Source organism: Thamnophis elegans, chromosome 4 (genome assembly GCF_009769535.1).
Source record: "Thamnophis elegans isolate rThaEle1 chromosome 4, rThaEle1.pri, whole genome shotgun sequence".
Taxonomy (NCBI): domain Eukaryota; kingdom Metazoa; phylum Chordata; class Lepidosauria; order Squamata; family Colubridae; genus Thamnophis; species Thamnophis elegans.
This window is the reverse complement of record NC_045544.1, coordinates 79,448,672-79,468,439: the sequence shown is the minus strand read 5'-3', so window position 1 is coordinate 79,468,439 and position 19,768 is coordinate 79,448,672. Positions and strand designations below refer to the sequence as shown.

The 19,768-nt window shown below is 38.6% G+C and overlaps 1 protein-coding gene across 1 annotated transcript in view; it reads right to left on the bottom strand.

The window, feature by feature from the left end:
- DNAH8 (dynein axonemal heavy chain 8) overlaps nucleotides 1–19,768 on the bottom strand; it is a 148,333-nt gene that overhangs the window by 96,118 nt on the left and 32,447 nt on the right. The window contains 9 exon segments of the mRNA XM_032217125.1: nucleotides 4,128–4,182; nucleotides 4,185–4,326; nucleotides 6,373–6,613; nucleotides 7,045–7,182; nucleotides 15,477–15,577; nucleotides 17,467–17,529; nucleotides 18,512–18,625; nucleotides 19,080–19,184; nucleotides 19,290–19,525. Coding sequence (XP_032073016.1) covers nucleotides 4,128–4,182; nucleotides 4,185–4,326; nucleotides 6,373–6,613; nucleotides 7,045–7,182; nucleotides 15,477–15,577; nucleotides 17,467–17,529; nucleotides 18,512–18,625; nucleotides 19,080–19,184; nucleotides 19,290–19,525 — 1,195 coding nt within the window.

The window sequence follows — 19,768 nt, the reverse complement described above, 5'->3', positions numbered from 1 at the left end:
AGTTCTATCACTAGCTATTGGAGGGAAGACAACATTTGACTTGAAAGATAATAAATGAACCTGTTTAAAGTTTATTAAAATAGCCTTGAACCCTACAGTGGCAGTATCTGCAAAATTGAAAGAATGGCTCAGCAGGAAAAAGAAACTGTAACATTGCAAATGATTATCTTTGAAATTCAAAATCTATTAGTTGTGACAGAGAGAATTGAAAAGATATTGGAGAATATGGAATACAAAACAGAAAAATCTGATGGAGAAACTGAGGATGTTTGCCAAATGAAGAAAGTGGAGGACAGAGTTCAAAAGAGGAAGGAAAAAATGAGCAAAGAAAACTGTGGATACTGACAAAAAAGTGAACGTGATTGGTAATGGCAAGAGTGGCATATGGAAAGGGGAGATAGATGAAATGGAACACTATCCCAGACTTCAAAGCACAGAAGAAGAAAAGAGAGAAAAATTGACGGAGATAAGGAGAGAAATCTTGACAGAAGCAAGTGATAACCAAAGATAAGCAGATGGAAAGAACAGATGTTGGGTTTCAAGCTTTTATGAGATACGAAAGGAATAACATGTTGCCAAGAGAAGTTTACACAAGATTTATTAAGAAAGTAACTAGAACATTAATGCTACAAATGGCAAGAGATATAAGACTGTACTATTACTGGAAAGATACAGGTTGATGCAATAAAAATGTATAATAAAAAATTAAGCTAAATTTAGTTTACTAGTAGTATGTATAAAATGAAGTGACAATAGCTATAGTTAAATAATGATTAATAATAATCAATATATATATAGATATATTAGTTTGATAATATGAAACTTTATATAATCAACACATGGAGATTATGAGAGGAGATTTAAAAGTTTTATCTAGAATATGTTATAAAGATATATTGTGATTGAATGATCTTAGGATGGCTTAATGGAATGTTATCATATAATCTTATTCTAGATTTTGAATATTATATATAAAAGGATGTAAAAACAATTATAGTCAAATTAAGGTTGATATATAATAATTGTGATATACATGAATATAGGTGAATTTAAAATATGTGATTTGATATGAAAAGCAGGTGGTGACTATGGAAGAGATGCATGGAAATACTGTAACCAACTGACACACTTTCTACAATTTGTAATGGAAGATGGGTTTTTTAAAAATGTTTGTTTGTCCTTGTTCAAAAACAAATAAAAATTGTTCAAAAAAACTTAACAGAAGCAAAAAATCAAAACTATGCCATCATAATCAAAACTAAGGAACAATAGAATACTTGATCAGTTTTCATTGTTTATGGTGATAAAAGACTTTCTGTAATAATCATCTGGTTGTGGCAGGAATCTTTCCACAAAATGCTTCTCTTAATACAATTTAGCTAAAGAACTTTTGATGTGCACAAATACAAAACTTTTTAAGTATAAAACTGAGTATGATGCATAATGTCAAATAACTTCTGCTCTATAATAGTCATAGCCAGAATGAGAGAAATAAATGAAACCTGGGGGTTGCCAGGCCTTTAGTATACAGAAATACTGTTATCCAAGGAATGCAGCTTCATATTCCATCTTCTTTTCTTTTCATCTAACTAAAATACTGAAGTTTGTGGATGATACATCAGCCATTGGTCTCATTTGAGATGGTGATGAATCTGCATACAGATGGGAGATTACTGTGTTCCACTAACAACTCCAAATGAAAAGCTGTCAACATTTCTTTCCTTAGAAAACTGCTAAGAATCTATCCTTAGCATTAGTGTTGGGCCATGACTCCAAGTAGACCTAACCTAACCCTAGATCATTTTCATTCAAATGGGATTTTCCCATGTATTTTACTGTGATCAATAAACAACTCTGAATGAAAAGCTGTCAATGTCATATTCCTTAGAAAACTACTAATAATCTATCCCTAGCGTTAGTTTTTGGCCATGACTTCAAGTGGGCCTAACCCTAACCCTAGATTCATTGGAATTGGAATTGGGATTTTTCCCATGTATTTTACTGTGGTCCACAAACAACTCTGAACAAAAGATGTCACTGTTGGTTTCTTTAATAAGCCTCTAAGAATCTATCCATAGCATTAGTTTTTGGCCATGTCTCCAAGTAAACCTAACCCTAACCCTAACCCTATTCCAGGGTTAAAATCCAGCAGATTCTGACAGGTTCTGGAGAACCGGTAGCTGAAATTTTGAGTAGTTCAGAAAACCAGCAAATCCACCTCTGGCTGGCCCCAGAGTTGGGGAGAATGGGGATTTTGCAGTAACATTCCCCTGGAGTGGGGTGGGAAAGGAGATTTTGCAGTATCCTTCCCCTGCCATGCCCACCAAGCCACACCCACCAAGCCATGCCCACAGAACCGGTAGTAAAAAAAATTGAATTTCACCACTGCCCTATTCCTTGATTCATTTTCATTGGCAATGAGATTTTCCCGTGTATTTTTTTGTTGACCACAATCAACTCCAAACAAAAAGCTGTCAATGTCTCATCCTTATTTTACTGATGTCCACAAACATGTCAATGTTGGTTTCTTTAATAAGCCTCTAGGAATTTATCCATAGCATTAATGTTTGGGCATGTCTCAAAATAACCCTAACTCTAATCGTAACCTTAGATGCAAAGATAATATGACAATGTTATTTATAACATTTCTTATTATATAAAGATAATATTCTTTTCCATTCCATTCCATTCTAATCACCTTCTCCATATTTTTATCAGCTTACTAACTTGATGGCATGCTGTCTTTTATACCTCTCAACAGATAAACTGGGAAAAGGTGCAGAGCTGCTTTGCCCAGCTCAACTATATCACAGATTTATAGAGGGGTATATTTGCAATATAGCTCTGATATCAACACATATTAAAAAGTACAAATTTGCCTGAATGCAAGGGCTGTTTTGCTAGATGTAATTTCTTTACCCCAAAGGGGTTACAAAACCTCATGCAGCAGCACACTCTGACAGTGTCTTTGGAGAGCCACATGCATTTGATAACTTTGCAGTAATTGCTATCAGCTTTGATGGCACCTGAGCATCTGTTTGCAAAGATGCAAGATTAAATCCAGCCTCCCTTTCCTCATTTTCTAAACAAATAATCAGTATGGCTAATGCCAACTGTGCCAGCCTTCCTATCTTGGAAACAAGAGGCAGTTCCTCAATAATGAAAACATATCATTATGTACATACCATTGCACATAAATGGCGAGGAGGTGGAGAGGGTTGGTAGCTTTAAATTTCTCTGCATTTATATATCAGAGGACCTCTCATGGACCATGAATGCTAACATGCTTGTGAAGAAGGCATGGAAGAGGCTGTACTTCCTGAGAATGCTAAGGAAGATAAATCTATCTCAGCATCTACTTCTGTCCTACTATCGCAGCACCATTGAGAATGTCCCGACATACGGCATTCTTGCATGGTATGGCAGCAGCTCTGCAGCAGACAAAAAAGCTCTACAGAGAATTATTAAAACTGCCCAGAATATCATCGGGCTCCAGCTACCAGCCCTGGACAACATCTTCACATCTTGCTGTTTGAGGAAGTTGCATAACATCCTCAGAAACTCTTCCCATCCTGCTCACAATCTTTTTAGACTGTTGCCTTCTGGCAAAAGATACAGAACAATTCAAACTAGGACCACACGTCTTGTGAATAGTTTTTATCCCAGAGCTATAATTACACTTAACAATGAACTAAAGGGTCACCATCAGTGACAGCATTACTTGGTCTATGTGGATGTTTGGGTGGTTCAGGGGTGGAGTTTTTTGTTTTTGTTTTGGTGGGTGGGGGTGTGTTTTGGGGATTGTTATGGGTGTTGCGACTGGTCTCTGAGTGTTACGTGAATTTCGCTTTATGTGTAAATATACAATGACAAATAAAGTGTTTGTGTGTGTGTGTGTGTGTGTGTGTGTGTGTTTGTGTGTATGTATATATACTTTTATACCTTTATTTATTTATCAGCACAAATGCAACATATATATATATATATATATATATATATATATATATATATATATACATACACATACACATACACATACACATACATACATACATACATACATACATACATACATATATATATATATATATATATATATACAATAGAAATTATTTTTTTATGATTACCTGTTACTCAGCAGAGAACCCAGGATCATTAAGCTGTCCTCCATCATTGTGATAATTCAGAAGATTCTGTTCCCTTGAGAAGGAGCTCTCCTCTTCCTTTGAATGCTGAAAAGCTCAAGACCTGATATGCCCAGCTATCCACTACTTGCGCCAGCTTCGCTTCAATATCCTTCTCTTTAATAGCAGATATACAGATGTCCTGTCCCAAAAAGAAATACTCTTAAACTATGCAAAACATAAGTGCATATATCTTTAAAGCAAGTTATAAACACATGGTAAAAAAACTAAACCTTCTTTCATGGAAAAATGTCATGCTATGAAAGAAAAATCACCATCTTTAATTGGATTAAAATATGAATTAATTAAAGAGGTATCCCTAGGGAAATAAGCACTTGCTTATATAGTCCAACGAAAATACCAAGAAGCACTTGGGAATGGGGTAGAAGCTAACATTCCATATTCCCTCCATTTCTCTGCCTGACACCTGGTGATTCCAGGTCAATAAAAACAAGAAAAGCCAATAAAAGGAAGGATGCTGAAGCCATAAATTGAGTTTGTACACTTCAGACAACCTGATCTCTAGAAAGTGAAGGTCAATTGTAAAAAAAAAAAATACTGCACAGACATTCCTGAGGTGGAAAGAATCATTTTACCCATATCACTATATAGACTTTTACTCCTCCTCCTCCTCCTTTGAGAATGAGATTTGTAGTACCTAAATTTGACAAATAAATAATAAGCTATTTCATGACATATGGGTAGTTTACAATTGAGGAGTGAAAGTGGTGATATCTTCATGTTAATCCAAGTATGCAGTCTTATGTTACTCTTTTAGACTGCTTTAAAAAATATTATATTTGTGATATACCTCAGAAACTTTTAACTATGTCTGGTAAAGCATTAATTGATTGTTAATGATACCAAAACCATAAAAAGATTTTTTTAAATATCAAGACATTTTATTATTTATCAAACTTGGGTATCACTCGTCTCACTAAGTAATTTCGGCTTATCAATAGCCTTTGAGTTGAAAATATCATTATAAACAAATGTAACAATGTTTTAAAAAGTAGAAATGATGAGCATATAACATGGAAATCGGCACAAAACATGCATGTAGAAAAACTTGACATGTTGATATAGTTAGGTTCTTAGGAGAACTTAAAACATTAACATTACACCTTAAAATATGGGCTTCATTGAGGCAGGAGGTGAGTTTCAAGAAAATCCTGCTTAACATTTTTGCCTCATTTTTTGCCTTTTTTGTTGTACTAACAATACAATTTTACTTCCTGTTGTTATTGAAGTCTTTTACATTAAGCTCAGTTATTTGGATAATATAATAATTTCAGATACAATATCAACAGTGACTTACAGCAAAAGTGCAAAAAAGCAAAACCATTCTGACAGTCCCATTCATTCTATCAGTACAGGAAAATATTATGCTTAAAGAATATATCATTTTATGAGTTCACATGGTTTTGGTAGGTCAAATCAATCAAATATTAAAATACAGTATATAATGTACGACACATAAATGTTTAAAGGAAAAAAATCTCAATTATAACTTATTTCCTGTTAGGATAATGCACAGTACCTGAGAGACCACCTCCTGCCAATTACCTCCCAAAGACCAATTAGATCGCACAGACTAGGCCTTCTCCGGATTCCATCTGCCGGCCAATGTCAGCTGGTGACCCCCCGGGGCAGGGCCTTCTCTGTTGCAGCCCCGGCCCTCTGGAACAATCTCCCCGTTGAGATCCAGACCCTTACTACCCTTCCGGCCTTCCGTAAAGCTATTAAGACCTGGCTGTTCCGGCAGGCCTGGGGCTGTTGAAGTATCCAGCCCCACTTTAAGTTATGAATGTTGCTGTAATTTTAAATTGTTGTATTGTCTTTTATATTCCCCCTCCCTTTTTATTGTAAGCCACCCGGAGTCTTCCGAGAGTGGGCGGCATACAAAACTAATAAATACAATACAATACAATACAATACAATTACATTATGTATTAGCATCCCCCTTCTATACATACACAGAGAGACATTTTTGTGTTGTGTGTGTGTATTTATTTATTTATAAATTTTGTTTGCTGCCCATCTTATATCTAATAACTCTAGGCAGCTTACAACATAAAAACATTGAAAAATATTAAAACCACCCATTGTAAAAAATAAACAGCAGATAAAAGCATTAACAGCATGTTTCCTGATGTTAAATATAAAATGCAGCAATAGGGAAGGCTACCTCAATATCATCCTTATGCTTGAGAAGTGGTGCTTCCATGATATTCCGAAGGCAAAAGGAATCAGATTCCACATCAAATGGGTGCCCGGTTGTTTCAGAGATCCGGTTCCAGTGTCTTAGTTTCATAGCCTTGTTGGTCATCATTTCCAGCAGTGGACAAGACTCACTGAAATCATCTATTCGTTTTTTAAGATCTAAATATGCTTGCCAGTCTTTAAGCCCTTTAGGTAGCTTACGGCACCTTTCATTGGGAAAAAAAGCAATAAAAATACTATTCTAAAAGAAAAAAAGAATGAAGAGAAAAGTGGGGCAACTATCTGAACAAAAATGAAATTCTATATGAAATAACCTAAAAGCACTCCTTAAAAATTACACTTTTGTGCATTGCCTCTTAAAGGGCAGCAGATTTAGCCTACAGAAATGTGTATAGCAATAACAGCTGAATTATCTCAGTGACTGCATGATACTCTTCCCTTTCAAATAGGCAATTTCCCTCAATTTGAACCAACTTTTGCATTATTTAGAGAACTTTAGAAGGGATTCCATGAATGGTTCCAATGCTAGCCTTTAACATGAATAAATCTATTGTGGGATAAGATATAGAATTATCAGAAGTTAAGTGTTAATGTTAAAGAAGATGAGTGCAGATGTTTATATAGGAAGCAATCTCACCTGTTTTGAAACTCCAAAAGTTCAGCATTGATTTTTTCAATGTCAACATCTCCCCAAAGAATTTCATAATAGCCACTTATATTGTTCATCACGGTATCATACAAACCATATAACTTTTGAAGCAAACTCAACTCTTTCCTGTAGGAGAGAAAGGGACAAGATTAATTATAGTAAAACTATTATGGTAGCATTCTTTCTGCTTATACCACAATGTGATTAGAAAAGTATAGGCAATTCTACAAAGTTGGTGGAGACAGCAGCCATGAACGGGTTAACTCTACCAGTATCCAATAGGACTAGTCTACAAAATGATGTCATAGCAACTGAGGTGTATTCTCCCGCTTTTTTAGACTCAGTTGATCTTGGACTGGCTGTGCTAACTGCTTTCTCCTCAAACTTGGATTCAAAAAATTATAAATAAGTGGCTATCCTTTAACAAAAACTACTTTAAAGATTCCATGCCTCAAATTGGCCTGAGTAAGGCTGGGATTGCCAACTCAGCAGCATTAGTGCCTCACCGTAGGCGCATGGTCCCAGCAACCTTCCTGAGGCCCGAAGGGAGGTAGGCCCATGAGGTGACTCTGTGGCCTCCAGCCTTCCTGGACCTCCATTTGTGGCTGCAGCAGCCTCGAGGAGCTCCCACGCTGCTTCATTGCCAGGCATCGGCTGTTGGAGGCCATTACCTTATTGGCAGTTTCCTGCTCACCGCTGAAATCACCACTGAAACCGCCACCATCACCAAAACCACCGCTGCTGCCACCACCACTGCTGCCGCCTGAGGAGGCCAGGGGCACAGGAAACCCCAACCCCAGTGGGGTGGAGTCAGGAGATGATAGGAGTTTGATCCCTGAGCAGGATCTCCTGTCCCAGAATTCTGGGTCCCCTCCATTCAGGCCTGTTCCTTACACTCCAGATATGGCTAACATTATCTCGGATACCATTGAAAGGGGCATTGCAGTGGGGCTCCAGCACAGGTCTTCTTGTCATTCTATTCCACGCAGATCTTCTTCTGGTTCAAGAGACAGGGACGACGAAGATTCGGCCTCCTCATCAAACGAGCTTCCTGGTATCTCCGGCCAACCATCGGTCTTTGGAGAGTAGGAATGCCCTGCCAGGGATTCGGACTTGTCAAAAGACAAGGGCCTACCCCCAGACCCACCTACCTTTGTTGGTCTTTTTAAACCAGCTGTTTTTCGCTCTCTTCACTCTCATTCTCTGGGATGCCTGCTCCCAAGGCATCCCAGGGAATGGATCCGGACAAAGAGGACACCACTGACCTACTCTTCGTCCAACCCCAGGTGGAAAAGGAAGTGATTCCATCTCCCATGCTTTTCATCGATGTGGTCCAGAATCAGTGGGTGTCTCCAGGTACAGGCCCTCTCTCCAACACTCTGGACAAGCATTTGTACAATGTGGGACCAGAACTTTCCAAGGCACTCGAGGTGCCCTCCATCGACTTACCGGTGGTATTGGCCACCCCAGAAGACTCCCTTTGCCCAGAGGACAAGGGGCTTGAACAGATGCTCATTAAAGGGCATCAAGCCTCGGCATGGGCCGTCTGTGCTGCAACCTCAGCCTCATTCTTCAGTAGATCAGCTCTCTTTTGGCTGAGGCAGCTCCAGGAGAGACTCCCTTCTGGAGATTCCAGAGCCCACAGGGACATCAATAAATCGAAGGCGGCCTTAGAATACACTGCAGATGCATCTCTAGATGCGGCCCATTTTGCATCTAAGTCAATCGCATCTTCTATCACCTCATGCCGGCGCCCCTGGCTTAAGCAGTGGCAGGATGATGCCAGAACTAAGTGGAGGGTCGCTTCCTCTTCTTACTCCACCAATCTCCTTTCCTGACCTTCACTAGAACCTCTCTTGGTGGAGTCTAAGGACAAATGCAAGTTCCTCCAAGCTGCAACCAAGAAGCAGGAAGGTCGAAGATCATTCCCACCTCCTGGTTGGTGCACCTGGGAGCCCTGATAGACTCTGTTCAGGGGAAGGTCTTCCTGTCTCTAGAGCATCAGGTCAGTCTCTGGGACCTGGCCAATGAAGTGAGGAGCAAGCAACAGGTTCTGCTGATCCAACTGTCTCAGTTGCTAAGAAAGATGGCCTCTTGCTTCTCCATCGTCCCGTGGGCACAGCTTCATAGTCACTGTCTCCAGTGGTTCCTGTTGCCATTCCAGAAGACTAACAGCAGCTGCTCTTTGATGAAGATCAGATTCACTCCAAAGGTGATCAAATCTCTAGACTGGTGGGTCTCCCCGGCCATCTCCCAGGGGTCCCTCTTCAGGGAGCCCTGGCATCTTGTCATCATGACTGATGATAGTCTCATTGGGCGGGGTTCCCACCTAGACTCTCAGGTGGCCCAAGGCCTGTGGTCCAGTTCAGACCTAGTCCACAGCATGAATTGGCTGGAGTTGGCCCTCTTCCACTTTCGGTCACAACTCCCACATACTGATTCTCACAGACAACACGACGACCAAGGCACATGCCAACCACCAGGGGGGGACAAGGGCCATCTCTTATGGACTCGGCATTTTGCCTGGGGATCTGGGTGGAAACCAACCTTCTCTCCCTCCATGCGGAACATATTTCAGGCATCGACAACACACCGGTGGACCGATTAAGTCACATGACAATTGACAAAACGGAATGGAGCCTGAACCATTACATCTTCAGACAGTTGACCATGAGGTATGGGGTTCCCATCCTGGATCTCTTCACAACTCGGTCCAACACACAACACCCCAGGTACTTTGCTCGGTACATGACACCAGGAGTGGAAGGGATGGATGCCTTGAGGTGCAGATGGCCCTCCGGGCTTCTTTATGCCTTCCCTCTCTTCCCCATGATACAGAGAGTGATACACAAAATGCTAGAGGAGGAGGCGGAGCTCATTCTTATCACACACACCCCTCTGGCCGCGTCGACCATGGTGTGCGGACCTAATCAATCTATCAGTGGGTCCATCTTGGCACCTCCCTATGCTCAAGTCTCTTCTTCAACCAGGGTCTATTCATCATCCCAACCTCCAATGGCTTTGTCTAACCCCCTGGAGACTGAGCAGTTGGCCTTAACAGTGGCTAAGCTCTCCAATAAGGTAATCACGAGAATTCAAGCATATCGGCGCTCCTCTACTAATAGAATCTACGACACCACTTGGCAGCAGTTTGATGCATGGTGCCACCTTCGAGTGATTGCTCTGCTCACAGCTTCAGTAGCTGATGTCTTAGAATTCTTGCAACTTGGCCTTGACAAAGGGCTCTCTCCTAACACCCTCAGGTGGCAGTTTGTGGTGTTCTCCTCAGTTCTCACACTGTATCATTCTGAACCACTCTCCTTGCACCCACACGTGCAGAGATTCCTCTGGGGCGCTTCTAACTTAAGCCTTCCGGTCATCCACAGATTCTCTATGTGGGATCTGGCCAAAGTCCTATACGTCCTCACCGAACCACCATTTGAACCTTTGAGGTCTTCCTCTCTACAGCATCTCATGCTGAAGGTGGTCTTCTTAGTTTCCATCACCTCGGTGAGGCGAGTCTTGGAATTGGTGGCACTGTCCGTCAGATCTGACCTGTGTGTGTTCCACTTGGATAGAGTCATCCTTCGGCTTGACCTCACCTTCGTTCCTAAAGTAAATTTGGCCTTCCATAGATCTCAAGACCTGGTTCTTCCTAATTTTTGTCCCAATCCAATGCACATGCTCGTACGAAAGTGGCACACACTGGATGTGTGCTGTGCCCTCAAGGTATATATCAGCAGGACAGCTGACTTCAGACGTACTGAGGCTCTTTTCATCTCCTTTCATTCCATCAACAAGGGACTTAAGGCCCCACCTTCCATTATTGGGCACTGAATTAGGTCCTCCATCTCGAAGGTTTATCAAGCTCATTCATCACTTCACTCCACCATCTAACATCACAGCACACTCAACTCGCAGTGTGGTAACTTCTGTGGCATGGACTACGCAAGCTTCCGTAGAAGAAATTTGCTGGACTACTCCAACACTCTTTATTCGCCACTATAAATTAGACAAGTATGCATTGGCGATGCAGCCTTCGGAAGGCGGATTCTACAACACGCGTTTCCCTCATTGGATACCTAGGCCAGATGCAATCCCACCTGTGGACAGGCCAAGCTTTGGTATGTCTCATGCATGGCTGCTGTCTCCACCAACTTTGGAGAATGGGCATTGGTTTCTTACTTGATACACCCTTTTTCTGGGCAGGTGGAGACAGCAGCCATCCCCACCCTGATCTCCATGTGGGCCTAGGTCATAGAGGGATGGCAAAGAGGGACTTTGGAGTGATGATCACTTGAGAGCACTTGAATAGAGCACAGCAGTCTACTTTTCAACTTCGTCAAAGAAGCGGCAGGATACACCTCAGGTGCTATGACAGAATTAACCCATGCATGGCTGCTGTCTCCACCTGCCCAGAGAAAGGGCGTATCAGGTAAGAAACCAATGCCCATTCTGAAATTGGAAATCTTAGGAAGCGTGGCATAAAAGTCTAAATAATAAATCATAACTGATTCAAATTCAGGATTTTGTAGATGTGCTTTACTACATTTCTAGAGACATTTCATAGCATAGCAAGATTTTGAGAGTGGTTAGGTTGAGACATGCTAAAACCCTAGTACAGGATCATGGCTGAATAAGGATCTGAACTGAGGTTTCACCAATGCACTGTGATAAAACTAAAATCTTCCTTTTTATGACCCTGTAGTCCCTATTATTTTATACTTTTATAATGATTGTTCTTAATATACTTTTCTGGTTTGTTTATTTGTTTTTTATAAACTTCTATACACTATATACACTATATAAGAGGTCATATAAATTTGATAAGTAAATTGTTCTTGACTTCTCCAAAACACAATAAGGTACCTATTCATCAGTAGTTATTCTAGCTGGCATTCATGTCAATTGCATCTGAGGTCACAAACCTGGAGAACTCAGACTACATGCTACTGAGATTCTAGTGGAAGGAAGGAAGGAGAATATGCTATATATCAAAGAAAAGCACAGGGAAAGATTAAAAAGTTTTAAAAAGCTCACTTCACAGAACATAAACCTATCTCAATTTTTCAATTTGACTTTATTTCTAGTGTGCCAGATGGAATTCCAGTTAAGCAATAGTTCTCTATAGCCTATTTTTATTCTTCCAAACAAGAGAATGTTGGAAAAAATTGAGTAAAAAAGCATTAGACTCTTGCTGTCCATCCTATTATGAGAGGTGATGCCTATGGACATGGAGCTGGTGTGATGGACTACAATGAAGTGGCAGTTTCCCAGGAAGGAAGAAGAGGTAGCCATTCCTTAGAATCTCCAAAGGTATATCCATTAGGGTAAGAGTAGTAAGGATTTAGTCTGGCAAAATTCTGTCCATTGTGTATAAGCAAATAAAGAATTCCAACTAGATTGTTCTACATTGTTCTTGGCCGAGTCTGACATCTATGTGTGCATTATCAAGAAAACTATATGGAAACTAACTAAAATGGGATGAAACTTTTGGATAAGAAGGCAATAAAAGCAAGACACTGCTTGAAATTGGGTTGGATTCAACCAACAACTGTATCACAAAAAATATTGGCAAAGAAGTTGGATAGGGACTCAGAATTTTGCCAACTGGTCCTCTCGTATATTCTACTTCATGCACATTAATCATGTAACCGAGTTCAGTGTTCAACCTTAAGATGTATGGCCTGAGGAATTGATGTTCACACATTTTAAATTTAATGAAGTTGAAAAATACTGACCTAGAGAAGCATAACAGCTAAAAGGTTACAAAGAATTGTAAAAACTATGCTTTGAGTGCTTTTCCTACTTAGTTTTTCTATTTTTTTTAAGTTTTTATTTTACACACATAAACACATCAACAAGAACAAAAACATGACTTAAGACAACATAGGAACGAAAAGTTCTATCATATATCATACAGCAGTTCCATATCGGTTTCTTTGCAGTTAGTGTTTTCCCTTTCTATACCTTTCTATCTTACATTCATAGTCTCTTTATTCATTATACATTTTTATGTATAATTCTATATTTATTTATACTCAGCTATTTATAACCAAATATTGTTTATCTATAATGTGCTATATATTCTTACTATCATTTATTCTCAGCCCGAAAAGCGCGCAAAGGCTCCAACCGTCACCGCTGTTGCCGGGCAGAATCGAGCGACTGAATGGCCTCTAGCTAGAAGGCCTACAGGCTCCCAACCCTCCGTTTGAGGGAATATCTCTCTGGGGCTCAGTTGGGGAAGGTCTGCCACCGCCCCTGCCGCTCCTGCCGCTCGCCAGCCTCCGCTGGGCGAGGGATTACAGTCCCCTGGAGTGCTTGCGACCAGCAGCTGCAGGGAGGCCCGGTTGCCCTCTTAAAGCGACACAAACCTCAATCTTGACAGTTCTTGTTACAGAGATAATCTTCTCTAATGTGAGAATTCAAACGTGGTCCAAAGTGGGAAACTTTCCAGCCTATCTGACCTTAGACTGGAGCTCTCCCAAAACAGTCCTAATGGGCGGACTGAGTTTTCGAACTGAGCATGCAGAGGCAAAGGGAGGCGTGGTCAACTAAAAACATCACTCAGTCCAAGGGCAGATAGGCTGTGTTAACCCAGCATTGGACTCTCCGAGCAGTGCACTGGAGAATATTGTTTATCTATAATGTGCTATATATTCTTACTATCATTTATTCTCTTACATACAATTCTAGGTATACATTCACATGGTTATTCTTTTTCTTTGCCAATCTTATACTATTGTTATTCCATTTAAGAGATTATAGAGTACAGTTTGGATTGGATTGTTTACCATCCCAAGTGTCTGTTATGACACCACCTTATTTTCTCTTTCTTTTCTTTTCTCTCTCCCTTCCTTCTCTACTTCCTTCCTTCCTCCTCTCCTTCTCCTTCTTTCTTCCCTTACCTCTCTCCTACTCTTACCCTCTCTCTTCCCCTTCCTACCCTCTCTCCTTCTCTTTTTCTCCTACACTCTCTCCTTCTCTTTTTCTCCCTTCCTCCCTCCTCTCCTTCTCTTTCTCTCCCTTCCACCCACCTTTCCTTATCTCTTTCTTCTTCCCTTACCTCTCCTCCACTCTTCCTCTTCCTTTCCTATTATCTCTCCTTCTCTTTCTCTCCCTTCCATCCTCCTCTCCTTTCCCTTCCTTCTTCCCTCCTTTCACTACTTCCTTCCTCCTCTCCTCTCCTCTCCTTCCTTCTTCCCTCCCTTTCTTTTTCTATTGTTATAGGTGTCTCTTTCAAATCTCAATTTATGTTTTCTTGGGGATGGTATTTCCACCATATAATTTCATATCATTTCCTTTTTTCTCTTTCGTTCTATAGTCTATATGCCAGCTATCGTCCTGAATTGATTTCACCATTCTTAACCTTTTTATTTTATTAAACATCTGGGCTCTTTTTTTTGGTGCATTGAGTCCATTCAAATTTATCGAGATAATTGTTGTTTCTTGATCCATCTTTAACTGGGGTTGTTTTTTTTACTTCTGGTTTGTATCTGACTTTTCCCTCTCGTGCGTTCCTTCTCTGCTCTCTTTCTTGCCTCTGTTCTTCTCTCCTGTTTCTTTCATTATATTCCTCTTGACCTCCACTTTCCAATTCCTCCTTGCTTCCTTGTTCTATTTCCCTCTTGCGGAATTCTTCATAGAATTTCTGTGCATCTTCTATATTTTCTATCTTATATCTTTTCCCTTGCCAAGATACTAGAACCCCTTCTGGTACCAACCATCTGTACATTATTCTGTTTTTATTTAACTGGTTTGTTAAGAATTGGTACTGCCTACGTTGTTCCCGCATTCTTCATGGAATTTGTTTGAGCATGATCAACTCTTTTCCATGTAGAGTAATTGTGTCTTCTCTGGTTTTTTTGTACACTTCATCTCTTGCTATTTTTTTTAGCAAATCTTACATGCACTTCCCTCAGGAGTCCATGTCTTCTGGCATAATTAGTATGCACCCTATAAGCCTCATCAATGTCTCCTCTCAAATTAAGAGATTCAGTGAGAATTTTGATTACTTTTCCTTTCCCATCCTCCACCTTCTCTTCCAGTATGTTTTGGAATCTTAGGTAGAATGCAGCTCTTTCATTTTCCAGTTGAATTAATTTTAGTTTTTCTATGTGTCTTTTAATACTTGTTTTCTCTTATCACAGATATTCATCAGGGTTTTTAAAAATTCTGCTGCCATATTTACTTTTACACAAAGTTGCTCCCTTAATTACTGATTTTCCCCCCACTGACTTTATGATTCTTTTTGTTTTGCCATAGTTTGGGACAGGCACAGTTTTGAAAACTACATTGGAGCTCCAGTATAAACTACTCTATAGTAGCTTCAATTTTGTGGAAATATCTTTTTTCCAGTCTTGTGTTTTAGCAAAACCTTAACTATTCCAGCAGGTAAAACAATTTTCCACAGTTACCTGTTTTTATGCAAAACTTCATAGTCTGTGACAGGTAATCCAAATAGCTGCTCACCAGATGAATATGTAATAAATTTCCTCCAGAGCTCATCAAAGTTTGCCTAATAAATAAAATATATAGAGAAATTAAGAGTTTAGATCATTCACAAATAATCCTCCCCTTTGGGGGGGGGCGGGCTAACATTTTGATAGCTAAATGTCAGTAGTATGCAGAACTAAATTAAAAATAGATGGGGCCACTCACATACTCTTATACACATCTGCATATAATACAAATGTATTCAAAATTTGCCTTATACAAATGTATGTGTGTGTCATCAAATAAGGTGTAAACTCAATTCCTGTTGACTACATAAACACAACCATGACATTTATTTTGCAGTGTTCTTTAAATGGTTTATTACTGCCTTCTCCAAGCATGTTTTTTATGTTCCAGTCTCGGACCCTAAAATTCCCTAGTGATCTTCCATCCAATGTCTAGCCATACCTATTGTCCTGAGGTGGAATGTCCAGCTAAGTGTGTGTGTGTGTGTGTGTTTGAAGAGGCTAGTGAGCTTAGACTCTTTGCACAGTAGAAAGTGACACAAAGCTCTCTCTCTCTCCCCCCCCCTCTCTCTCACACACACACGCACACACCTAACACACAAAATTCCTAAAGTCCTTATCTGGCTGTTCCCAAGAAAATTCAGTGAGTCTGGTTAGAATTAGATTCTTGAAAATAGGCTAGCAACAATAAAGAAGCAACTCTGATCACAATGCCATTCTGGTTCCTTGTGCCTGTTCTTGGGAACAGCCAGATAAAGACTTCAGAGATTTGAGGGGGGGGTAGTGTCAGGTCTGCATCACTTCCTGCCCTGTAGGAAGCTTACCAGTCTCTTCACTCCTTCCCCCAATTCTAGCTGTAAATTCAATGACCTCTTTAATTTATGAAAATAGATAGGGTTGACTAGTCCTGCCACCATATGCATATTCACATCCATTGTATATATCTACTTATCACCAGTAATCATTCTCACACCCTCAATATACCAATTCAGCCACACTCCAACTCCATCCAATTCCTTCTTCTGAGCAGTTACAACAATGGGACTTGAAAAACAGCTTCCCATGTAACATATGAGACTGCATTAATCTCATCAGATATTCCACAGTGCAATTAATGTATAAACAGAATGTGGATAGCCATGTGTCAGGAATACTCTAGTAGTGGCATTAGATAGCCATCTGTCAGAAATGCTCTAGTAAGGGTTGGACTAGGTGATCTTTACAGTCCATTGTAAGACTTACGTTGTGTAATTCTACAAACTAACCTATACTGTAGTATTTGGTGAAGGGAATAAGAAAGATGAATCATTCTATATACGCCTGAATACATGTATACATAAAAAGAGAAAACAACATACTCTATAGAGGGATGAAATTATACCAAACCTAATTGGTTATCTATTTGGTTATCTTGTTGTCCAGTAGAAGAGCTTATACTTCACGAAGTTAAATAGCTATGCAAGATTCAGGCTAACCCAATGGCTCTCAAAGTGCCATGTAAAAGATGAGCCACAAAATTATTATAATAGAAAATAAAATATCAAGAAATATGACTGAATAAACAGTGGAATAAATGAAAAACAAAATATGTTTAGCAATAAATCTACTCATGTATTAACTATCAATTTGCTGCAATATTTTTTATTAAATAGAGATATACCTGTTTGGTTTGTAACTGCTGAAATGGAACAAATCAGACACAAAAAACCAACTAACCTTATTGTAACTTCAGAATACACAATATACAAAATGTTCTCAAGGTTTCCAATTCAAATGCACAAAATGCTATCTTTTATTTAAAAAGTGCATTAATAATTTTTATAGCTTCCAAGATAAAACAGAGTTTTCAAAAGAAACATTCAGTAGAATATAAATTGAAATAATTTCCTTTTGAGAGAACTAATAGGTCTCTTGCTACTCAATTTAACACTCAATAAAATTTTACCTGAAATATCTGTAATCTATTGCTAGCTTCTTGCGGTGGTGTATTTGGAACCATTGGTCCTTCCTAAAATACACAAAATGAATCAAAACTAATTATCTGATAAGATTAAATCCTATGTTCTGTTCTCACATTCTTTCAACAGAGACATACAATCACTAGGGTGTGGAAATTTAATATTATAGACCATTATGCTTTATATTATTTGTGTAGTTGTTACAACTGTGTAGCACTTTGAATTTAATTCTTCATAGCAATTATGTGAAACAGTACAGGTTGTACAGTATATCATGTTCCAAAGTACAGTTTGAGAATTAAATGTGAAATACTTCAAAGCTCTACTAGGTATAATTATTTTCCTTACATATTTATTCCATGTTTGTGATACAACAATATCAAAAGCTTTTCTTTTTTAATTGGATTACTTCATTCATATCAGTTTTTAATCAAGACAATACTGACACCACAAGTTTTGCAACAGAGTGATTCAAGGACAAACATTGATAAGCTAGCTTTATTTATTGCAAAAACTAGAAACACTGGCTATGAATAAATCTAACAATTGCCAAGATTGACATCCAATCCATATTTGTAGTGGAAGCAAAAACAAGTTTGAGGTCACTTCCTTCCACCCATGCTACTTATTAAGCCTAAAATCATCACACTCTGGACTGGGAAGAACAGATGTTTCATGTCTTTTGTTATGGTAATGAATTATTCTGATTTCCAGCTCTCTGTATTTGACCTTAACGGTCTGCAAAATTCCTGTTAAGCCCAGAAATATTTAATGTTTACATTTTTAATGAATTTTTGTATATTGCTACTTGTTATTTCAGTTAGGCTACAGTAAGTTATTGGAATCATTAATAACTCAGTAAGTTATTATAATTGGATTAAGTTTTCTTCAATCTATAGGGTTGAGTCCTAGTCATAAAGTAATTAGATTTCAAGCATTAACAATTTAGTATTTTAAATCTCTAGAAGTAAATATTTTTAGTTAAAACAGCCAGCTGTAGTTTCTCCACAACTCCCATATAAATCAAGTTACCGTCTCATATGCTACTTCATAATTTGACACATCTTCACGGAAAATCTCAACTGCCTCCAGAAGCTGACCCTTAAACTTGGGCTGGACTTGAATTAGTTCATCCTGAACACTAGCCTGAAACAGAAATAAATATCTGGAGTAAGAATGAAAAATAGTTATGATTATAGTTATATATATTTCCTCAAATCTAAAGACTCAGTAAATTGTTATTAATTTTATTTAAATGCAGAACTGTGAGAACAGAAATGATCCAGTATATATCTATTGGCAAGATTTGAGAAAAATAAGTGGTTTGGGAATGCAAAAAAAAAAAATGTTTAAATCTTGGAGGATTATATAAATTGAATGAAAACCTGAGGCTATGAAGTTAAGGTATAGATTTGGGCAAATATATGGTGGCTATTATATAGATTCCTGAAGGAATAAAAATTTGTAGGTAGTCTTGGAATTTTGTAGAGATCCATATACCAGGACTATTGCTATTATAGAACAATTTCATCTACTTTGAATATTGTGAATTTATAGTCATAAACTATTACTTTATAATAGGCTATTTTGACATACTTACTGCTTTGCTCTGAAGCTTATTAAAAGAGTAACGTAATGTATCAACACTTTCTGATTCTTCCTTTGTTACTTCAACTTCAAATCTATATAAAATTGTGTAGGCTTCCTAAAACAAAATCAGTATTACACAATTCACAACCTTGAGCACTCTTGGTTTTTTTTAATAAAAAAAATCTTGTTTCAATGAGATTCTTGCTTTTAAGGAACTTACTTCAATGGGCCCCATTATCATATCCATTTCTATTTCTTTATCACGTATATTGGACAGAGCTTCCATAGCAAAACGGACATCATCCAAATCTCGAATTGGTCGAGATAATTTTTTCAGATACTCCGTTACAAAACTTATCATGTCTTGCATTTTTTTCTTGTATTCTTCATTTAAATAGCGACATAGTAACATTTTCCATGCTTTTGCTTCAATTGAAAGAGCTAATTTCATCGGCCCTGTTGAAAAATTGACATACTGCATATGCCAAGCTATTGATGTGTGAATGCCTCATTCTTAAATGCATTGTACAAACTGCTCTAAAATAGAACTGTACTGTCAGAAAATTTACAACATATCATCTGGGCCTGAAATAGTTGTGCTGCTTGTTTTGCATGCATAAAGAGCTTTGGGTTTCTATTGTTTGAACATCAAATTCCTAAAATATTTTTGCCCCAAAAGATTAAATGTTGAGAAATGTT